Here is a 12,523-nt window from a genome sequence, read left to right on the forward strand (position 1 = left end):
AGACGAAAAGTTACCATCATAGTTGTAGGAGAAATGGGTAGGCCTGTACGTCAAAAAAGTTCCTCATTTTGGGAATATTATAACCAATAGAGTGGAAGGCATCCATTCGAACATCAAGAACATTCTGAGGAGATCCAATGTCAACTTTGATAAAGCTTTTGCTGATATTGACCGATGGTATAAGAGGCTGGTATTTCATGGAGAAGAATGATATGGATGAAGAATGAGAAGTATAAGCGGACGAACGGAGGAAATGCCTTGTATATGGTACTGGTGCTGGACTATTATGAATAATTGAAACAGGAAGATGCCCTCGGCTACTGTGAGGATTTGGAAACGCTTGGACATAACCCAAAACTTGTTGGGAACTTTTTTTTTTGCAAAGACAATGGAATTAATGCGCGGAAAGATTTCCCATTTCGCGTACGATAGGATTATCGAGCAGCTTGTTAATGCATGGTCAACAGACTATGAAGCATGTCAATGCCCTGCTCGAGTTCAATTCAGGTTATCTTGCTATCACGTGCTGCCTCGGGATTCCTCTCCTGTCACTTTGGATATGATTGATCCTCGATGGATTTTGGACGAAGAACTTGCTGTAAAGTACACCAGAGTGGATACTACTAGTACTAATGGTAATATAGAACGGAAAAATTGCTAGAAAGGATAGTAAATGAATGCGATGTTTACATTACCTGTTATACAATAAATTAGAATTCGGTGACGATCAAAATGCAGAAACGCTTGAAACGGAAACAGAACAAAGTCGATTATCTTTGATAAGTGAGGGTATCAAGTTACTAAGCAGTTTGGACGATAAACTCGAACAAGGAACAAATCAAGAACGTATGCAGTTAATTAGCATCTTGGATGTAGAGGATGCCCGTCTGGAAATCAAGCCGCCTGTGCCAGCACAATCTTTGAAAGGTCGATCACCGACAAAACGAACAAAACCCACTTTCGAAATATATGACGAAAAGGTACGAAAGAAAGCAAAGCAGTTGAAGAAGACGTAAGTGAGAAATAAACAATGTCGATAGGATAATAATAGTAGAAATTAGCGCATAATTGACAATGTTTTAGTCATGATCAGTGGCCATTATTATCTCCTGCTATACCTAAAAACCAAGTCGTTCAAGTATTCGGTCCTCAGCGAGATGGTAATTGCGGATTTCGGTGTTTGGCTTATGCATTGAAGAGAGTTGATGGTGAAGATTCGTATCAGGAAGTCAAGGAAGAGATGTATCAATACCTTGATTCTAAGAAGGAACGGTATTTACAAGTAGGGGTATTTTTACACGAGGCCATTGATAGGCTGGTGATTGTGTTGAAGGAAAAAGGCAATGCTCCCAATCACAGCACTGATTCTATGCCGCTGACTGTGCACAGGTGGCCAGTGACGCGTTCTCTATTCCAATCGAAATCTACAGCGACCCATGGAAATCAATTATGCTACCTATGAATAACACAAGATACACAAGCTATAAACTTGTTGCATTGCAACTGCATGATCGGCATTTCTACTATATCAAGATTCGAGGAGGATATACTCATCCCAGCATCTACACCCTATAGACGTGTCTGCTCTGAGCATGGCATCAATAATCAATCGTATCAATTTTCCAAACAGCAAACTCAATAATCTTCGGCATCACTTAACCATCCAGAATTAAAAATCAATCGCATTATCAACGCCAACAAGAAGGACAACACCAAAATCTTCTTCGGATTAGGCTCGTCTTAAAGCCCAAACATGACGCGTCGTAACATTTAGACTATTTTTTATTTCTGTATTAAAGATAAATTGTTTTGGTGAACCAAATTCGTAAGCTCCCCCTAGTGCTAAGCTCCCTTGATTATTTTTGTAATTAGGTTCTGTACAGCCTAGCAGCCTTGTGTATTAATTATACAACATTTTTAACGAAATTGAATTTGAAATCCCGCTTGGTCTGCCCTTCAGCCCTGCCCGTAGCAATCCCCTTGTTCGAGACAACTTTCGGGAAGAGTAGGTTGTTGTGTCCGAAGGAAATCTCTTCTGTTTACTTGCAAACATGAAGTCTCAATCTCTCCCCTGACGAATTAGCAAACGAATCTTAAACTTTTGCTTCAATGCGCAGTTATGAATAGTTTATTGCAAGTACAGAAACACTCTGACGGTTGCTTTCACTATAATAGTTGTACACACGAAGCAAAACGCATCAACTGGCACCCATTTCAAACGCTTGTTGCATTGCACTTCAGCCATCTTCAGGACAACAATCGTATACGGCCAATGTACTTGACGCTGGTGTACAACCGCTGTGCTATTGCAAACGTCACGCACAAGGTCGCTACTACTAACAAGCGCGTTCCTTTTGCCGTGCACATCAGCTACGACAAGTACACCCTCAATCTTCAATGCCTCAAATATGCGATACCCACCGACCCTGAGGATCCTTTGGTGATATCAGACGTCAAAACCAATGTCAGGCCCTTCACCTTCCGAAAATACCTGAACTCGCCACCGACTTCTTCCGAGAATTCTACGAGCTATGATCAGTTATGAGTAACCTAAAGCTGACAGAAGCTCAGTTACTGCAGCTGGTAAATGCTCTATTTCTCTCGGTGGATCCCTTGGATACGAAAGTATACGAGTCCAAAAGAATGACCGCAGAGAACATCATTGCGGATATATACGACTGCGTACCGGAGAAATTGAGGAATCCGCAGCGATTCGGGCAGTGATGCCAATGCAACAATGCGGAATTTATGGACGTAAGCAGCGCTGTTAAGACGAGCAGAGATGTCAGCAAAACAAAAGAAAGAGTTGGAGATATTTTTGCTCTCAAGAAAGATAACATGGTAACTCTGATTTGGTATTGTTACCGAGCCCGAATTTACGTCTTCTACTAGATCATGTCCTCAACTGGATAAAGAACTACATGTCCGTATATCAGGCAGAACTCAGAGGTTACAAGACAAATGGAATGAGCATAATAGGATATGCTAGAAAGTCGAAAGGAGTGCAAAAAAGAGGAACGAAGAACAGAGTTCGTCTAATACAGAAGATGGTTGCCCGGCTGGAAGAAAGATCGCTGGTTGTGAAAATATATGTTTCTCCTTCTTGCGATGCCAAGGAACCACTTGAACAGAGGGATATGCCAGCATCAAGGGCATTGATCAGAAAATTAAAGGATGTCGAAGGAACGATGCAAGGTAGGAAGGCTGCAGTGGTAGAAGCATATTTGAAACTAACATGTGGGATCGAAGACATCCTTGCAGTTCTTGCAAAAGACGAGAAATATGTTTGTCTGGTGGTATTGGACTTTGCGGGCCTGAGCACAGATCCAAACGATGTATATGATCATACTTGTCGTGTCCAGGTCTGCCGACCAATATGGAAGAAGTAGAAATGAGTATGACTTTCTTCAAATTCCATCCCAAATCATATAGACAGGGTCGCGTAGATGTTCATTTTCTTAATCTTTATTCTCAGTAAATGTACTTTACTGACGTTCAGTCCCAACTTACTTATGTCTCATCTTATATCTCTACGCTACCCGCAAACTCCACAATATTCCGACAAAAGCAGAAGCAGTCATCCTGGACAGGGAAGAAATCCTTGAAAAGCAATGTATTCTAAAGATATTCGATTGCCGACCATCGACGATCCAGCGATGGAAGTGAAGACTTCGTGAAAAAGTGGATGAACTGAATAAATAGTTGAATCATAGGTTTTCGACTGCGGTTTCGTCTGGCGAGACTTACTTGGCCCTTTCCGCCTACAGTTTCAAGTTTATCACTAACTAGACTGGCGTTAGGGAAATTTCGGACACAGTGACTTAGAATTGAACCTTTGAGCTCATTTTTTGCGGAATCTGTTAAAATGCATAAATTAAATTTATACAAAAAGTGGTTATGATTGGGTTGAACCAATGTGAAAGGATAGAAAGGAAAAAAGGGGATACAAATGGGTGGAAATATTTATATTGCTATTACTGCTATTACTAAAAAGTTGAGAGACTAGGCATCCACAAAGTGCTCAAAATCAAAGTCACTCCAATTTGACTACTTCGTTCAACAACCATCGAGCCTGAATTTTTTGGTCCATTTTCAACACGGCACTTTCCAGAGACAAATCATCAGTGTTGTACCTTTAAGATGATCCTCATGATCTTGAACTGATAAAGTCGTTGCTCTTGTTCATTTCGAAGTACAACAGCAGCAAGGGATACTATCATCAGTACTGGCACCCACATTTTTGTAGGTACATTACTAAGCCTACGACTAAGAACATAAATAAAGTTGACTGTCCTCAGACTGCGGATGTGGTACATCTGTACAGCGATCAGTCGTATGCCGTCATCCGTGCAGAAAGAGCTGTCGTTGTTCCTGAAGCACCTGCTGAAATATATCCTGGATCTGGCAGCAGTGCATTGTAAACACAATGTCTCCTTTAAGTCTTGGATAACCAACATGCTTCATAATATACTGATATCCATCATCGTAATCTTGGACTGTGACTACATTCGATGAAGTCCATATCCTCCAAAAGCTCCAAACCTCGTTCATGTAGATGTACTCATTTAATCAAAAACAAATTCCCCTCATCCACACAGTATGCACTATCGTCCAGTCCAATCCAGGCCTGATCCCATACGTCAAAGGAAGTCAATGCTGCCAAAGTTATGGATTCCTCGGACGTGCATGTTTTCAAACAAGAATCATAGATTTTCCCAACGCCATTTTGTCGTCGAAAAATTCTGCAGATATCTGTCTTTCGCAGGAATAGCAGCAAAATGAATAGGATAATCCAGTTCTATTTTCATTGTTGTTCACAAGAAATCACCCGGACATCTTAACCAGATTAGTATTCGGAGTGTATTTCATTTTTCATTTCGAGAACCTGTGCAGCCAACTTGAGTTCAAGTATTAATCCTGACCTGATGAACGATCAGGGTTTGCGATTCAATCTACCCACCTGGGTATCGTACGTTCTGTCTATCACAGGCTTAGCGGGCCTGGCTGGTGCAACACTTCTATACTTGTATCAATGCGACATCATCTACCCCAGCGCTTTCCCTGAAGGATCAAGGACGCATGTATGTTTGTAAATTTCAGCATACCATCAAGTTGACTGAAACGACACTGCATAACCAGGTCGCCAAGCCTTCCGATTTTGGCATGAAATTTACTGAGAAGACTCTGATCACTAAAGACAATGTCAAGGTGCAGACATACACTATGGTTTTGGAAGACGAAAACGTGGCCAGAACTGCACCAACGATCCTCTACTTTCATGTTCGTGTCTGGCAAACTTCAAATATAAAATGAGATTACTTACAGCGTGCGCACGGATTTATATAGGCTAATGCCGGCAATATGGTTCGATAGAAGCGTTCAAGCGATGTCGGCTTATGTCCTTCTCACAGTTATTCGTAGGGTCATCGCTTACCGATTGCGAAGATATTTTACCAGAAACTAAAGTGCAATGTTGTTATGCTATCCTACCGAGGGTAAAATTACTGGACCGGAAGCTTTGCATTTTGCATTAACACCATCGTGTACAGATATGGATTGAGCGAGGGCAAGGCAAATGAAAAAGGCATGCGGATCGACGCTCAGGTAGTCGGGCGGTAGCCATATCTATATTTTCCTTGCAACATTGTATTTCTGCAGACTGACCGAATGATTTGATAATTAGACGCTTTTGGCGTATGTACTTGAACATCCGGTTTTAAAGGACACCAGATTGGTTGCATATGGCCAGTCCATCGGCGGTGCTGTTGCGATCGATCTCGTATCACGAAATGAAAACTCATTTTCGGGTTTAATTGTGGAAAACACATTCTTGAGTTTGGTATGTCATTTTGGAGTCATAGCCTCGTTTGTCACGATAAAATTTCGCTCTGATATTGACGATATGCGTAGCCCAAGCTTATTCCGAGTGTTATGCCTGTTTTACGCTATGTCACATTTCTGTGCCATCAACAATGGCCTTCAGAAACAAGCATTCAACGAATTGCAAATACCCCTATTCTCTTTATATCCGGAGCACGAGACGAGCTTATTCCTCCAGCGCATATGGCCAAGCTGCATGAACTTTGCAGTACCAGAGGTGCCAAGGATTGGGCAGAAATGCCTAATGGCACGCACAATGATACTTGTGTGCAGCCGGGCTATTTCACTGCTATCCGCGAATTTCTCGAACGAAGAGTGCTCAAAGAAGAACGCCGGGCTGAAGAAGACAAGGAGAAGGCGGAGGCAAAACTGGACACTTCCCGTATCGATGGAGAACCTGTCACAGAAGACAATGTGCAGCAACAGCAACGGGAATTCGAAACTTATCAACTTGTTAGTGGAGTAGCAGATGCTGAAGGAATGACGCACAGTTTCCAAGTGGAAGAGGTTGAATTGGAAGAAGAATAAACATGAAAGAATGCAAGACATATATTGGCAGTTTCCCATTGAACTTGCTTCTATTTTTTTTGTGATTTCGCTCGAATCTATTTAAAGAGTTTTAATAACATTCTTGTAGAGGAGAGTATGAGACAATTACTGACCCGTTCAAGCAAAGCCTGCCTCCTGTCCTTCACACTGCCCTTTGGTTCTGGTTTCGGTTGCTCAGTCTCTTTCTTGGCTTCTTCTTTTCGTTGCTCCTGCAATAGAAGTATCTCTCGGACCTGCAATCGTGCCAAAATTTAGTAAAGCTCTCATGTCAACATTAACTAAACGAACCCTTTCAGGAATTTTAGCAGTCTGTAACCATTCCTTCTTGTCAACAACTTTCGTCGATTTCGGGAGCTCCTTTTCAGGCACCGTAGCATGAGGCTGTAAAAATCAAGTTAGCATTGTCTTTGCGCGTGCGGAAAAGATAGTAATCTACCTCCTTGTGCTTCTCGAAATACTCTTCCAGTTTTGATGCCAACAACGTCTCTCGCTCTTCAAGGCTTTTGCCGTCTAATGGAGTTTTCCATTTTCCACCTACTTCCACAGAGTATGTCTCAATATTTGCCACATATTCGGTTATGACTTGAGGTTCCAATTTATAGAGATCAGGTGTTAGGTATAAAATTTTGCACATATGTCCCAGTGTGATATTTCTGTACTAAACATGAGCAATTGCATTTGACATTACAAATCCTACAATCTTTACCGTCGCGTAGAATTGCGTAATACGGGCGTAATCTTGTGGAAAAGCGCCATACGCTTGTTTCCTGCATAGAACGTCAGAAGAATATCGAGCGCTTTTCGAAGACTTTTAAGGGTATTGCATTCGTCCGCTATTCTTGCTCGATCATTCTATTCGTATGTCGTAAGGATAAAATTCGCATCTCTCTTATATAACCACGAACCTCATAAATCAAAGCCTTCCAAGGCTTTTGTTCCACTGTAGTTTCGTCAGTATCGTTTTTGATCTCGTTATCATCGTGGTGCTCGGTGGAAAAATCTTCCATTTGATCGTTAAACATCGAGCCTTGTTGATTATGCTCCCCATCGACGGCCAAGTCCTCAAAACACGGAGCTTCCTTCTTTAACTGCTTTGATCGAATACGAATATCGTCCTTTTCGTTTTCAGAGAGATCAAGAACTTGCTTTTCTTCTACAGGCGTTGCATATGCAGCTTTAGTAGGAATGATACATCCGTTGATACCATCATCGTGTTCCGTGTGCAGCTTGATCTTCTTTGCCTCTTCCTTCTCGGGTGACGGGTATTCGCAAGACGCTTGCCGTTTCTCTGGTATCGTCTTCGTTGGCGCTGGATCCTCTGAACAGTCCTGATGACTCGTAAAAGCTTCCAAAATCGTCCGTTGGTTGCTATCAGCAGGAGTATTTCGCTTCGATATAAGACGTGTACTTCGTCTCTTCGTGGATCTTGGTTTTTGCGTCTGGTTCAGGACGGGCGAGCGCTTCAAAATCTTTTCCAAATTACGATCAATGAATCTAGCTTGCTTCTATTAATAATGCGAGAAAATGACTCACTGTCGAAGACTCTGGATCTTGTTCGCTTGAGCTTGTTGTGTCCACTTGTTGTTTTTCCTCGATACTTGCTTTCGAGTTTGACGCGTTTTCTTCTTCCACCCGAGATTGATTTCTCGACTGAGGAATATAGAGTACGACTTTAAGTAAAAGATTTGGCTAATGCTATTCAATGATGCTTACTTTCACTATACGTAAACCAATCCTGGTCTGCATTGTAAGCAATTTGTGGAAAGAGATTCCCTTTTAGAGAAAACCGCCCTCTATGGCACTGATACCACCCTCCGCAAATACAGTACATTTATGCGTGACTTTGGAGTTCGCACCTGCGACTCTGTTCAGCAATCCTTTGTGTTACAATAAACCTACCTTTTATGTTGTCATTCTCATCCTTTCCTAAACATTCAACATTTTCGTAGCAGCGTAGTGAGCAACCTCTGTCTTTGCGTCATTAATATTTTTCTCATTTCTCGTTTCCATAATAGAATCAGCTCCAAAGGATCAAATCTAAAAGGCACGTATATCTTACCTCTTTGAGCCGTAAAACACTAATCCGACTATAAAAATGGTTTTCTTCCAGTTATTGGCTCTTTTTTCAAAAATTCGCCGTGGAGACACTTTTTTTCTGGAGGCTGTAGGAATTTGGAGAGTGGGTGGAGCACCGGTTTTTTGATGGAAAACTGTAGTTAATTAACTTATACACCTTCCACATGCCATGGATGAAAGTGTATAACACGATATGGGCTACAAGAGAAATGTTCACTTTTGGAGTTTAGCAGACAGAACAGATACAATCTGAGAATTGCGACTTGAAAGCTTTCGGATATTCAACACCTGACGCAAAGAGGGCTCCACCACAGCCTGCAGACGAAGAGAAAAATTTACTCTTATGGACCAGGCATCTGTATCAATGATCATTGGCGTCTTTGCATGACGCAAGGTGCATTCAACAGCTGTTATAAATACTACATCGCATTCTACGATATGGATCGACGGATCAATACTATACTCCCAGAGTCGGTCCTTTCCATTGCACCACAACGCGGTTCCGGATAATGATATGAATTTAAGGCAACGAACTGAGTCGTATATTACTGGCATCCCTAATCTTGTGGCGTGAAGTCCTCGCACATGCATAGAAATTTTGCCGAGACTCCCATATTTCGTTTTCGAGATAATCGCATGGACACTGGCTTGCTGCGCAGTCCATCTGACACATGCTCCTTGGCAGTTCCTTGGAAAGATACTTAGGAGTGAGACAAAGAAGTTAACCTTGATTTCGCTTCCTTTGCATATAAAGTCACGCCTTGCTTATGACATCGTTTCTGGCGTCTACGAACCTCCTTGGCTCATCAAGTCGACGTTTTCTTTCATCGTCCGCTCTGATGCAATGTACAGCCCTTTGCTCTCTCTCTCGGTTATCAAGCCAAGATTTCCTTTCATCATGTCTCTGATATCGATAGATCCCCTCTATTGCTCTCTTTTGCTTAATGTTTGTATTGATAACCGTTGCCGGCTATAATTACCATCTTTTATGAATACCTCCTAACAATGCAAAGCCCTCAAAAACTCCATAGATTTTCGCTGACCTTCCGAACGCCGCGTTTACGGTATTTTCTTCCTTCCCATCGCAAATAGCCGAGGCCCCTTCCCATACAAAGCTATTCATACCCAAGGTAAATGTCTAAAAAAGATGCTAAATGAACGGGAAAGCTTTCTTTCACGCCGATTTTGTCTGTAGATGGATAGTAATCACTCATTTTATGGTTACTCAGCAATTTGCTGCATGACCAGCACTGCAGCTGAAGCTGTCTAGTAGGGGGTTTTTTCCTGAGGGGCAGTGACGAGCAGATTATCTATCTCAAGGGGACGCTGTTAAGTGGTCATTTCGCGCGACAGCAAGCGGCGGCCAGCGCGGTGAAGCACTGGTCAGCTTGATAAGGCTGTTGAAAGCTGGATGCAGCAGCAGCTGTGTACGGCGGACACGGTCTTTGATGATTACGATGGCAGCGTTTGCCCTTCGATCGAGTTTGGAGTGGTGCTTATAATCTCGACTTATCCCTGTAGTACTTTTCAGGAACATCATCATTAGGATATCTATAGTATATCTTATCGAACTTGTATCTATGTTGATGGCAAACGCAAATACTCAGCCCTATTGCTGCGAAATGTCAAGCTTGTACCCAGCACAGTATAAATATATTAAAAGTGATTCATGATATTATTCATTTTACAAAGGAAGATGTGGGAAATATTTGGAACCAATGCCATCTAATTATTACCATGTGACATATAATCATTCAGGAACTGCACAACGCGTTGTGTGAGGTAGCTTTCCGAGATAGTAACCCCTGTGCAGTATCCATCCATTTTATTTTTCCAATAATTAATCGGACGGATGACAGCATATCATGGAGACTCTATTCAACCAAACATGATGACAATCTAAGGTAAAACTATCAACTCAATGGTATCTCAAGTTCAGTGTAACCTGCAGACTCTTTTCCACGTCTTTTGTTCCTTTAAGAATCCAGTATCGCGACGTATTACCCAGGTAATTTCAAGCGAATCATGTCATGAAAAAGAAAATACTGAAAATGGTAGACGCGTATAAATACAGGCTGTTAGGGTTGATGAAGGTTACAGAACAAGGTAAGGATATGAGTACTGGAGGAGTAGAAAAAAGGAATATGGTAGGTATCACAGTTCTGGGATGAGGTTTTTTGGAGGAGGCGAGGGCAAACGGCCAACTTGCGGTGGAATCCATGTACCACGAGTCCAGTTCCGTTTCGCACATTCATCGGTAGAGCTGCTTCTTAGCTTTGTCTTGTTCGTTTTCTTCCTCTCCACAGATTGCATCAAATGAAGGTTGTTGGATACTGCTTTCTATGGAGCGAAGAGCCTTTAATCATAGACTTATTAAACAATGGAAGCACCATATACCTCAACTGTAAATAGGAGAATGCAGGTTTCCTTGAGCTGTTCTAGATCGAAATGGCTCACTGGTAGCTTGGCACTACCTACTAGCTGAGAAACATACAAGCCATTTGCTGGCAGAGATAAGGCGAGGATATCGAACTCCAACGACGCGATTTGCATCTCCATAACGTAGGTGTCGGTATCCTGATTTTTGCCGATTATTTCGTCTAAGTGCGCTTTCGCAGCAATTAGCACTTTTGCCCGATCGTGGCCGATCTTGTCGGTTGATGGGAAATGGCTTAATTCCGCGCACGCCAAATCGGTCTCATATGCTTTTGATTTCACAGAGTAGCCAAGGATACGAGTATCCATCTTCATTCCTATTGGTCGTTCTGCGGTTCGCGTTTGCTCGCTTATGGTTTCACCCCAATGCGTTGAAGTTAGCAGTGGGAGAGGTATCTCGGTATTCTGTACGTGCGTACCACTTCAGAATGACCTCTGTATTCTCGAAAACAGTCTCGAGAATTGGTCCCCCAAACCTTCACTGCATAGTCCATCTCACTAAGACCCGTGCAGTGATCAAAGATATACTCGTGGTTTTTAAATAGATGCAACCTAATATGGGTTTCAGTTTGCATTGGGCAGTCGCTAACAAAAATCTTGAATCAAAGGTCTTACATATATGCACAAATCGTCATGATCTTCCTCTCAGATGATTTTCTTGCTTTGCTTGCAAATTTTTGTGTTTTTGTTTCTGCGTTGGCAATGGAGCTCTGGGCTAGAGAGCAGACAGTTTCAAAGTGCTTGATATCACAAAGAGCTTCGAAATCCGGCTTGCTTATTTTTCTGCCTAGACACTCGATGCGTGCCCAATCCTCAGAATGGAACAGACCGCGCTGCGAGTTGTGTTTCGACGATAACTCCAATATCGAATTGAGCCCCAGACTGTATTGTACAGCTGTCAAATATGGTGTAGGAACAAGGGTTTGCGTACTAATAATACCTTATCGCCACTGTAATAGAGCTATCTACATCATGGAATGCCGATCGGTGAGAAACAGCGAAAGCCTTGACAACGGTCGCCACAGAACGACTGGCATTTCCTCCGTGCTCTAGAATAATGCCATCCTCTTCCTTCACCTATATTGCGGAAAACTGTCGATGTTCGCTGCTTTGCAGCTATTTCATACATCTATTTACCCAGGTAGCATCCTCCTTCGCAGTTATCTTCTGCGTCTTATTTGGTCTCGCTTTCCGTGCGTCAATTTGTTTCTGGAAACTCTCTGCAACTGAATCTATGACAGCGCTGTAGACTTCGTCAGCACGCCAGTACTCCTTCGCCTCTTCACTGCGTAGGATCTATATATAATCATATTTAAATACAATGCCGTAGTTTCAGCAGCTAGGAACGCACCGCAAAATCCTCGTCAGTGTGTCTTTTCGCCCACATTCCAAGTGAGGTTTCTTGTTGCGTAGCAATGACTTCTTGCATATGAGCTCGGAATCTTTGGTCTGCGTGGCAGCGATCTCTCGGCGCGTAGCCAAGCAGGCGGAAGTATTGTGAAATAGAGAAGTCGTGGTATTTATGGTGTAGATATTGCGTCGCTCATGGTATGATAGCCAAGATAGACAGAATGGAGGTCAT

At 42.4% G+C, this 12,523-nt stretch overlaps 5 protein-coding genes across 5 annotated transcripts; 3 read left to right on the forward strand and 2 right to left on the reverse strand.

The window, feature by feature from the left end:
* Positions 1 to 388: 388 nt before the first annotated feature.
* Positions 389 to 2,545, forward strand: VTP01DRAFT_5833 (uncharacterized protein; the record flags this gene model as incomplete). Its single annotated transcript, XM_069384667.1, has 6 exons — positions 389 to 635; positions 715 to 1,012; positions 1,084 to 1,389; positions 1,534 to 1,611; positions 1,961 to 2,005; positions 2,176 to 2,545. The coding sequence occupies 6 exons, from the start codon at positions 389 to 391 to the stop codon at positions 2,543 to 2,545; spliced, it is 1,344 nt and encodes a 447-aa protein (XP_069234877.1).
* Positions 2,546 to 3,047: 502 nt separating this feature from the next.
* Positions 3,048 to 3,389, forward strand: VTP01DRAFT_5834 (uncharacterized protein; the record flags this gene model as incomplete). The annotated part of the gene is made up of 2 exons (XM_069384668.1): positions 3,048 to 3,195; positions 3,262 to 3,389. 2 exons carry the CDS (start codon positions 3,048 to 3,050, stop codon positions 3,387 to 3,389), a joined length of 276 nt encoding a protein of 91 aa, XP_069234878.1.
* A 1,536-nt stretch (positions 3,390 to 4,925) lies between these two features.
* On the forward strand, positions 4,926 to 6,408 carry VTP01DRAFT_5835 (uncharacterized protein; the record flags this gene model as incomplete). The annotated part of the gene is made up of 7 exons (XM_069384669.1): positions 4,926 to 5,081; positions 5,140 to 5,280; positions 5,347 to 5,364; positions 5,422 to 5,495; positions 5,550 to 5,604; positions 5,684 to 5,839; positions 5,911 to 6,408. 7 exons carry the CDS (start codon positions 4,926 to 4,928, stop codon positions 6,406 to 6,408), a joined length of 1,098 nt encoding a protein of 365 aa, XP_069234879.1.
* A 50-nt stretch (positions 6,409 to 6,458) lies between these two features.
* On the reverse strand, positions 6,459 to 8,175 carry VTP01DRAFT_5836 (uncharacterized protein; the record flags this gene model as incomplete). The annotated part of the gene is made up of 8 exons (XM_069384670.1): positions 6,459 to 6,485; positions 6,543 to 6,662; positions 6,718 to 6,810; positions 6,866 to 7,082; positions 7,136 to 7,281; positions 7,335 to 7,898; positions 7,963 to 8,079; positions 8,143 to 8,175. 8 exons carry the CDS (start codon positions 8,173 to 8,175, stop codon positions 6,459 to 6,461), a joined length of 1,317 nt encoding a protein of 438 aa, XP_069234880.1.
* Positions 8,176 to 10,659: 2,484 nt separating this feature from the next.
* On the reverse strand, positions 10,660 to 12,370 carry VTP01DRAFT_5837 (uncharacterized protein; the record flags this gene model as incomplete). Its single annotated transcript, XM_069384671.1, has 7 exons — positions 10,660 to 10,845; positions 10,903 to 11,346; positions 11,418 to 11,493; positions 11,557 to 11,823; positions 11,882 to 12,018; positions 12,079 to 12,237; positions 12,293 to 12,370. 7 exons carry the CDS (start codon positions 12,368 to 12,370, stop codon positions 10,660 to 10,662), a joined length of 1,347 nt encoding a protein of 448 aa, XP_069234881.1.
* Positions 12,371 to 12,523: the final 153 nt, after the last annotated feature.

The sequence above is a fragment of the Rhizomucor pusillus genome (genome assembly GCF_041956525.1).
Source record: "Rhizomucor pusillus strain CBS 183.67 unplaced genomic scaffold VTP01scaffold_26, whole genome shotgun sequence".
Lineage (NCBI taxonomy): Eukaryota > Fungi > Mucoromycota > Mucoromycetes > Mucorales > Lichtheimiaceae > Rhizomucor > Rhizomucor pusillus.